At 32.8% G+C, this 10,119-nt stretch overlaps 2 protein-coding genes across 2 annotated transcripts; one reads left to right on the top strand and one right to left on the bottom strand.

The window, feature by feature from the left end:
- The first annotated feature begins 2,653 nt into the window (after window positions 1–2,653).
- Window positions 2,654–7,478, top strand: LOC125073268 (EARP and GARP complex-interacting protein 1). Its single transcript, XM_047684019.1, has 9 exons — window positions 2,654–2,855; window positions 3,260–3,394; window positions 3,775–3,921; window positions 4,087–4,173; window positions 4,815–5,003; window positions 5,566–5,690; window positions 6,271–6,372; window positions 6,630–6,761; window positions 7,263–7,478. Exons 1-9 carry the CDS (start codon window positions 2,814–2,816, stop codon window positions 7,423–7,425), a joined length of 1,122 nt encoding a protein of 373 aa, XP_047539975.1. The 5' UTR covers window positions 2,654–2,813; the 3' UTR covers window positions 7,426–7,478.
- A 1,113-nt stretch (window positions 7,479–8,591) lies between these two features.
- Window positions 8,592–10,068, bottom strand: LOC125073290 (RNA-binding protein pno1). The gene is made up of 3 exons (XM_047684060.1): window positions 9,725–10,068; window positions 9,383–9,545; window positions 8,592–8,966 (listed from the first exon to the last, which is right to left on the bottom strand). Exons 1-3 carry the CDS (start codon window positions 9,952–9,954, stop codon window positions 8,622–8,624), a joined length of 738 nt encoding a protein of 245 aa, XP_047540016.1. The 5' UTR covers window positions 9,955–10,068; the 3' UTR covers window positions 8,592–8,621.
- Between the last annotated feature and the right edge of the window lie 51 nt (window positions 10,069–10,119).

Here is a 10,119-nt window from a genome sequence, read left to right as displayed (position 1 = left end):
CAATGTCGCATGTGACATTCTGAATTTTAGGCGTTGAGTTTCGAGTTTCTTTTTACAGAATACCTCTACAGGAGTGTCCATTCAATTATTAATGCAATGTTAAAATAGCTTGTAAAAATTATATTACGAAGATTATAATCTTCATTGTAATCAATTTGAAAATCTGTGGATGCTTATTAGATTCGAACGATTAGTCAACTAAATTAACGACTATATTACGTCACATGGTCATTTTTAACTATTCATACTTTAAGCGCTTAAAAGCTAGAATGTATATACAACATTTATTTATTCGCATCGACAAGTTATTCAACTTGATTTATTATATCTAACTATGGATTCAAGGCTGTAGGTACCAACTTAAAAGCCATTCAGCATTATGTTCACAACACATCTTTTTACCTACATTCATGCCTAAAGACCTATTCAGACTAAATCAGTACAATTTAACGTTTTTCTAAAACTTAATTGTTTTGTTAATAATTTTAGAATTAATTGTAGTAATAGAACAACAAACAATCACAAAGAAATTGTCACCCTCACTGAAGCAGCGTGTTGTTCTTAAGAGGAATGGGAGGCATTTTACTTGGTGTTAGGGTTTGCACGAAGACACTGGGTAGGTACCACCCACTCATCAGATAGTTTTGTTGTGTTCTGGTTTGGGTGAGTGAGCCAGTGTAACTGAAGGCGCAAGGAACCTAACGTCTTAGTTCCTTAATGGTTGATACTTTGGTGTTGGCGGCGGTGTCCACTTGCCATCAGGAAGCTCATTTGCCTATCTATTGCTAAATTAAAACATAATACGTCATTTTTTTCAATCTATCTTAAAGTTTCGGTTTACGAGAGTAAGAGAATATTAATAGTGCACCTGTGTTAGCGCACTGTAAGTCAATTTACAACATACATTCACGAGTCAGATTCAAAACGACGTTTTTATATTTAGAGAATACTGCTCCATACTACTGCTCTACCTATCCAACCCTAGTACATATACTAAATTAAAAGACTGTTAATATCTCGCTGCAGAATAAAAGCCTCCTTGCCCTTTTGAGGAGAATATTTGGAGCTTAGTCTACCACACTTCTCTTCTCTACTATACGCATTGCAGATCTCCTCTTCACGATGTTTTCCTTCGCCGCCGACCACTAGTTGATAAATACAAATTAAGTACATGAATTAAGTGTTCTTGCTTGGTTATGAACTCAGAGTGATCGGTAAAGATTTACGTCTTGTCTAACAAATGTAGCATCGCAATCATAAATAACGCTAGAATATTACAATGTACTGAGTTCTTTCTATCCAATTGAAGTAGGAATAAAGATAAACAAACCTTTGATTTACGAATTTCATGCGATTTGTTAAAAGCTCAGCTATAATTGTGCCCTACTAAGAGTTTATGATTAAAATACCTTTATTTATAATACAACACTATTAGATTTAACTACTTATATCCACTTTAATTTTACTTCCAAGAAACCGATAACAGTTTCTACGCCATTTCTCTCTCGGCATTTTTCCGCAAATACATAGTGTATATCATAGATTAATCAAGCTCTCGACCAATGATATCGCGATAATTTGCCGTCAAATGTTGTTTATTTGGCTTTTTTCCTGTTATGATTGGAACTGGCCATACAGAACAGTACTGCTATCTACTAAAAACTCTACAAGATGGATACAATAAAACCCTTAAAAGACATAAAAGGTGTTATAAAAATAACACCTTAGTAAGTGTTTCGCGTGTTTATCGGTAAGCAATTTTCTTTAACCACTTTAAGTGCACCTGTAATCGAGATTATTATCTAGTAATTGCCGCCTTCCAATAAATGCACTTCAGGGAAAACCGTAAACACTTGAAAAAATCGATAACACGGTGTCGTTGCTTGAAATTTAATAACACTTAAAACTAGATTTGTTACAACATTACGTATTTATGTTTCTTAACGCGTTCTTGATATAAATACTTTCGTTTATTTATTCTTACAAGTGGAATAATAATTGTATTTTTATTTTAAAAGATCCTAGATCCCGAATGGCGAAATATAACCAACCAAAGAACCAAAAAAGTAAAGAACCTTAACGGTGGATTTTCAAAACATTTTAATTCGAAATAAAATCATAAGTGCAGACAATTTTAATAAATATAACAATATATAAATATACAATTAATTTAATTCTAATTAACATACATTAAATATAAAAACATGAATAAATGAAGTTTGATTTATTTGTCGTCATATCTTATATAATAAATATAATATTATTAGACCTCGCCCTATTACCTCCACTGGTGACAGGAGGGCTGTTTTATTTTTTGTCTCGAGGATCGGAATTATGATTTAACGGGGAAATGCTGCTAACTCTCGTGCCACCGTTCCACGCGAACTTTATTTGTATAGTAATTATTTTTAATTTTTATTTGTTAAGACCATATATAGTCAAAGCCTTATTGTTAATAATTCTAATGTAAATAAATGAATTATAACTATTATTATCACATTGCATAAATTATATAATTTATTTAGCTGCTTGTGCATAATAATATACAAATTTATTAGTATATATATTTTTAAACGCAAGCCCTCAACTCTAACGTATTAGATTTGCCTGATTGTCATTTTTGACAATTGGATTTCAGACACAGACATTGACATGTTGTAAATCATTGGAAAGTTGTTTTAAATGTTTATCTGTTTCTTTAATTTACTAACAGCATCCAAAGCATTAAAAAAAAGAAACATATTTACTAAAAAATTGTAATAAATGAAAAGTAAGAGGTTGTATGTATAAATAGTATTAAAAAATCTTAGATAATGGAAGAAGGGAATTCAATAATATATGGACTTGAACATCAGGTATTTATAATAATAACTATATTTTCAATATAATCTAGCGCAGTAAAAACCTACCTTGTACGCACCATGATTCCAGTTCTAAGTAATTGTTTATAATAAAGAAATATGTTTTTATTAAACATATTTCTTTATTCTTAAACAATTCTTTCGCGGATACTTGCTTTCCGACTCAGAATTATTTTACACAAGATTGCAAGCAGAAAGTCTTCGAAATAATTGATAACAGGTCTAGTCTCATTATAATATTTTACTGGTACATTATACATCATAATAAAATTAATTCCAACTAAACAAACAGCTCATTTTTATATTTTCAAATAAAGAACTCACAGAAATGTGTTTTTTTGTGTTTGTATGTTTTGTAAGCAGCCTACACTACAAAGGAAATATGATTCGATTTACAGACCAGAGCACTGTCACCACAATATGGAGAAAGTGATGCCATTAGATTCCTGATTGGTACCCAAAGCTTGAAACCTGAAACTAATCAAGTACATGTTGTGGAGCTGGAAGAAGATACAGGGGCATTGCATACGAAAGTGAGCCTTGTTCACCTTATAATAATATTATAAATATGAAAACGAACACTGTCTGTTATGGTTTTATGGCTAAACCACAGAACCTGAAGAAATTTGATATGAAGCAAACTTGGAACCCCAGGATGGACATAGCCTACTTTTTATACCCGTAATTTAGATTGACCTAGATTGATTATTAATTAAATAATAACCTTTATTTTCATCTTCTCTATTCTCTCATTCCATCTTAATTGAAAGATTGTAGATTAGAAAGACAATGAATGAAAACCTTTAGAATTGCTTAATTATCTCCAAACTGTCTTAAGAGCAGAGGACTCCTAGCCGTGCATTGAGATAATTATAGGTCATTCTTATCTTATTTAAAATAACATTTTTTTTAGGTTTTTAAACATGATATTGGTGAAATATGGCATCTCCGCTGCTCTCCGCATGATGCAGCCATCTTGATGACAACTCACAATGCCTATGACCCTGATACCTGTCAATGTACAATGGGAGTATCCATCTTTAAACTTCCAACCACAGAGGTAATTATGAATTTAAACTGAATAATTATTTTTCTTACAAATCTTTTAACTCACAGCAGTACTTAATACCACATAACATAATTTGGTACCACTTATGTCCTAGATGAAAACCTGGCTTTGCTTGGATGAAATAAATAAAATAAAATTTCAATCAATGAATTTCAGGTAATACCGAAAGATTTAGACGATCTTAATGCAATACAAGGCAGGAATGCAGAGGATATGGAAATCTTAAAAACAATAACACCAGAGGTAAATATATATACAACAATTTTCTATTCTTTGTATGTTCATCATGTGTCACTGCTGAACATATTGGTAAGAGAACCAATCAACCCGGAATCATCCATGTTTGAGGCTATAATTTTGTTTGTCCATCGAACGGTGTAGCTCTTGGGTACCTAACTCGCTAGTTAATATTGATTAATTTAGTTTATATTAACTACATTAACAATTGGCAATAATTACAATTTTCGCCAATAATTACAATCTTGCAAACGTCAGTATATGCTGCCATTATATATTAAAATTGTTGGTGATACTGTTGACATACATAGGAGAAAGTGGTATTGAGCTGTTTTGTCTTTCAGAAGATAATCCATTTGATTAAATTATCCTTTCTTCACCCATTTAACAAAAAGGCAAGATAGAAAAAGTGTCATATTTCAAAACACATCTTGGTGTGGGTGACAGCAACGCTAGACACTCGCCATACACTACACTACTTTACTAGTGTGCGTGTACAACTGTAGACCACTAATTTTTTAGATGCATTCTCGACGACAGTCTATCTAGATATAAATAATCAAAGATTACTACAATCTATATCATGATTATTTTTTTACGTAAGCAACACCAAAATTAACTTTGTTAATGATTAAAATCTTCAACAGAAACCAGAGGAAGAAATACGTTGCGCTGAATGGCATCCGTCTGACTTGAATCGTGTTGGCATCGTTCTGGAAAACTACGTCAGTATCCGGGACGTGGATACCGGAGCTCAAGTGACAAGTGTTGCGCCGGAGGGGAGAGCCAGGTTGAAGTTTACAGGGGGAAAGTGGAGTCCTCAGGGACATTGTCAAGTTAGTATCTATTTATTCTATTCAGTAGTAATATAGATGTATAAAACCTTAAATTGCAGTTATACTACAATGAAATGAAATAATTTTGAGACACATATAAAGTCTTCATAAACAAAATAAACTTTGGTCATAAAATGTAACCATATAACCTATACTTATAAAGCCATTTGTCTTGACTAATATCAATACATAGCTCAACTTGGTGTTAGAGCTTTGTGAAAGTCCATATGGGTAGATATGATACCATAGAATACCACAAACAATGGCACTATAATTTCATTCCTTACATCACTAATGTGCTACCAACCATGGGAACTTATGTCCCTTGTGCCTATAATTACACTGGTTCACTGATCCATCAAACTAAGTATTGCTATTTGGCGGTAGAATACCTGATGAATGGTTGGTAGAACAAAACCCTTACACCAAGTGAAATTACTTAATATGGATAATATTAAATATAAATAAGCCTTATGTTGCCTTAAATAAAAATTAATAACGGCGCCAGGGTAACCGTAAAATTAATTAGGTTTTTTTTTTTAAATCAGTAATTATTTAATAGTTCACAGTATTACAAGACACGCATATAAAATGCTTCGACACGAGAACAGATTGCATTAAGTCCTCCTGGAACATAGACAACGCGCATAGACAATTGGCCAGAGACATCGACTTCAATCCTAACAGGTAACGAACTATTAACTATTATTATTAATGTAATTTATTTTTTTAATCTAATTAATTAAAATAAAATCATTACTGTCTATCACATCACAAGGTTAAAAAAATATATTTATACAAGAGCTAGTAATTATTCTTATACTAATTTTTATCCGTGACTTCGATCCTGTCCATTATTATGTTTTGTCGTTAACTCTAACACTCTTTAGATCTGAAGGCCCGTCTTAATTTAGCGTGCAGATAATGTGAGAATTCGAACACCACGCATTGGGGCGCCTCCTTGATAATAGTCAAGTATTGGACATCGTCGAGGCGCCTCAGAAGGTCTTAAAAATCTTTGGGAGGGCAGATAAGATCGTCGAAACACTGGTTGCATACAGACGCTTCTTCTCCTTGAGACCGGACTATGTGTATGCGTGTAGTGCGTCGTCGTGCCTTCTTCCTGCAAGTTCACGAAATTCTCCGCGATATATTACAAATACAGAAATAACTAGTTCGAAATAACGTTTACGCATCGATTATTAATCCATTAATCCATTAATTTGGGATTTTGTATAAAAATATATATATTTATATATTTTTTCAGACAATTCCATTTGGCAAGTGCAGGTGATGACGCCGCCTTGAACATTTGGGATTACAGAAACGGAAAAGAGCCCATTTTCAGCAGAACCGATCACTCTCATTGGTAAGGCTCGTTTATATATACTTTAGGTAGGCAGACAGACAAATAGGCCAACATTATTGTAGATAGTGACCGTTGGTCAAATACTCAAGTATGAGCCATTCTCCACATCACCAATGTGTCTGTACACACTGGCTCACTCACCCTTTAAATAGGAACACAACATTACTGATTATTTCTTTTTGGCAGCCTGCAGCAAGCCCTACCACCAAGTTAGTTTTTCTTATTCGTGCATTGTGTTAATATTTAATAATAAACAGGGTTTGGACGGTGAGATACAACACCTACCATGAGCAGCTCTTGCTGACTGGCAGTTCTGATGCGAGGGCCTTGCTGACGGCCGCTGCCAGTATCTGTGACATGGACGATGAGGGCAAGCGACTCAGTCAAGTGTATGTGTCTATTTTACTGTTATTTCTATCAGATATGATTAAAATAAAATTATCTAATATACAGGACTGGGACATGGGACGGACCATCCCACGAACTCCTAGGAAACTTTACTCGCATTTCATTGGTCGACGTGACAACCGATAAGCTAAACGTATCCATCATTTAAGACAATCCTAAGAAATATTTTAATTAATGAGTGTCTTGCGGTTAAACAATTTCTTATGGGAGCTAGTTTTGTGGAATTGACTTTAGTGAAGATAAAGTGGCCTCATTTAAATCATGCCAGATACATTGATTTTTCAATAGCAACATACCGCATGGGTGAAATTCTGCCGTGATTCTTTATTATTCCGCAGTAGAGTAACGTGATGGAATATGCTTCAAGTATTTCCTTTTGATGCCCTTGTCCAACAGTGGGCTAACAGCTAGCTGTTACTGATCAATTTTTTTTTCTATTATATGAATAATTTAAAAAAATAGCAATTTTTATTCCTGTTCAGCCTAGAGGACGGTGTCCTCCAGTCGTATGAACAGCACGAGGACTCCGTGTACTGCGCCGAGTGGAGCGCAGCGGAGCCCTGGACATTCGCCTCGCTCAGCTACGACGCTAGGCTTGTGCTTTCGAGGGTGCCCCGACATTTTAAATATAAAATCCTGTTATAATTTTACTATAACCATGTATATTATAATAATATAATAAAACATTAATGTATTTGCTTGTTGACATTTTATTTGATTGTTTCTCAAAGTTCGTGGTTACTCTGTGTATAATACAGACTATATTAATAGAAAATATATATTTATATCCTGTTCCAATTGAAGTAAAGTTCAACAAACCTTAGATTTAATTACATATTAAATGCGATTTGCTAATAGCTCTGCTATATTGTGCATTATAGTAAAAGTTCTCGATTACTATATCTTTATTAATAATGTAACACGATTCCACTAAACTACTTATATGAACTTCAAATTTCCGTCTAAGGTCTACTCGTACCAGCGTTGCAGAACTATCGATAGTTTGACTATCGATAGTTGACCTCGAAACTGTTCAGGATATCGATAGTATCGTATTGATCAATACTATCGATAGTATCGATAGCTCTCCGTGAGCAATACTATCGATAGCGACAATACTATTGCTACTATCGATAGTTTAGGTTAAAAGTAATACCATCGATACTATCTCTAACACCATAATTATTGATAGTCTATCGATAGTGGACTATTGACACTAACTCGTACCCCCCTTTTCTAAAGTTACGATAACAGCTTAATCGTCATTCATAGCGCCATTCATAGCGGATTCGCGAACCATAATGAATATTATAGATTGTTTAGGAATTCGACCAATGGTATCGTTTCAAATCGCTGTCTAATGTTGTTTAGTTTTCTGCTCTTGTGGTGCATAGGTTATACATACTTCGTAAAAAAAAACAATTAAAATTCGAGCTAAGAACTTAAGCGATAATTTTATTTCATTTACAAAAAGTGTGCTATTTAGCATCGAAAGAACATTGTTTTATTACACAACCTAATTGCATCAAAGAAACCCAGCCAATATACCACTCTTTTTCTTACATTGTTTAACATTTATGTTATTTTTTCTTTTATGTTTTCTTACTCATTCTACTTAATTAAATACAGTAAAATCTATTATAAGATAGTATATGGCTACTAAATTAATCTCTTAATATTGTAAGCAATGTCAGAAGTGGACTTCTAATTGTAACTTAGTGTGATAGGGGCTTTAATTTATTTCAATTAATAGTATGAAATTTAATGACCAAACCTACATAGAAAATTTAACAATTATAAATTAAACAATATTTAATGCATAAATAAACTTTTATTTACATTCAAAATCTTTCGGCAACTCTTTTAGCAACATTCCTCAAGTTACCATAAACTTTAGAAGGTGGTGATCCCATAATCAAATTACATATAGCTCGTCTCGCCAGTGCAATATTTTGGTAACTACCTAAAATGTGAATTTTTGAGTCTGCCAACACTATTCTTGTCTTAGTTACGTTTTCTATTGTAAACTTTGTACGTCCGGCTTTTCCTGCCAATCTTCCGATAGCTCTGCCCAAATGGTCCCCTTGTAATGTTTTGACGTCTTTTATTTCGAAAGATTCAACAAAGAGGTCATCTAATCTCAGAAGGGCCAATGCATCTTCAACATCAAAACCATAGAGGAAAGCCTGAAATATCAAATAGATTAAAAATGTTTTTTAAGGAGAAGGTTGAGATAGACAGAGATAGAAATAAGAGGTTAACTATATTGTCAAGAACTAATATATTGTTATGTCTATATTCAGTTACTTTTTAGCTGTATAAGTAATTTCTATAGTGGCTCTGTTTTGCCTAGTAATCTTTACTTATTATTTATGTCTAGATAGACTTCTCAGCTTTATGAATGTTTCACAGAAACAGTGGCCAACATTTCAATACATAGTACATGTACACTAGCAAAGTAGTATGATATTTGATGAGTATCAAGGCTTGCTGTCATGCATACGAAGATAATAAAGTTGGCCCGCTTGTCTTAGTTCTTTTGTGTGAAAATGTATATATTTATAATTATTCTAAGCTTTTTTTTACATTTAGTTTTTTTTACCTTAACAAAATCAGCAGCTTTCTGTAAATTTGCGACATCTTTAGTCTCGGGACCGACTCTAATTTCGACATTACGTGATTTGGTGTTGAAACGGACTTGAAGTAACAAATGTTCTACAATTGGTGTGAAGATTTTCAACCAGTTTTCTCGTAAGGGTGTATATCTATTAAAATACATGCACATTAAATAAGTATTTTTTTTATACAATAAATATTATTGTTATAAATTTATACATGAACAGTTATAGATATCTAAGCAATATTAACAATATATAATTTAAATTAAACTTCCGAAAAAAATATTTAAATCAAGGAACTATAAATAACATTATTTAGAGGTTACCTGTGAGCTGGTACGGCAACTTTTCTCATATTAATTTTACTTTCATTTGGTTCAGCGTTTTTCTTAACTTTTTTCAATTTAAATTTTTTAGATTTTTTTTTAATTACTTTTTGTTCTTCCACCTCCATACCTTCGCCAGATTCCGTCGCAACCACTTTTTTAACATTACTTAATTTGATGGGATTTTTTGCTGGCAGAAACTCGTCGACGTTAATATTTTCGGTTTCCATTTTATGTGTTTATATAAACTAGCGTCACTTATAAGTATAAATGTTGCAAAATGTGTTTCTTTTTGTTATTAAATAATTCTCACATGGTTTAATAAAATGACCACAGAGTAAAGGAAAGTATCAAACGTCAAAATGTCAAAAGTGAAATAATGTCAATATATTATA

This window comes from Vanessa atalanta, chromosome 24, assembly GCF_905147765.1.
Source record: "Vanessa atalanta chromosome 24, ilVanAtal1.2, whole genome shotgun sequence".
Taxonomy (NCBI): domain Eukaryota; kingdom Metazoa; phylum Arthropoda; class Insecta; order Lepidoptera; family Nymphalidae; genus Vanessa; species Vanessa atalanta.
Note: the sequence above shows the minus strand (reverse complement) of the source record. Positions and strands in the feature narration are given on the sequence as shown.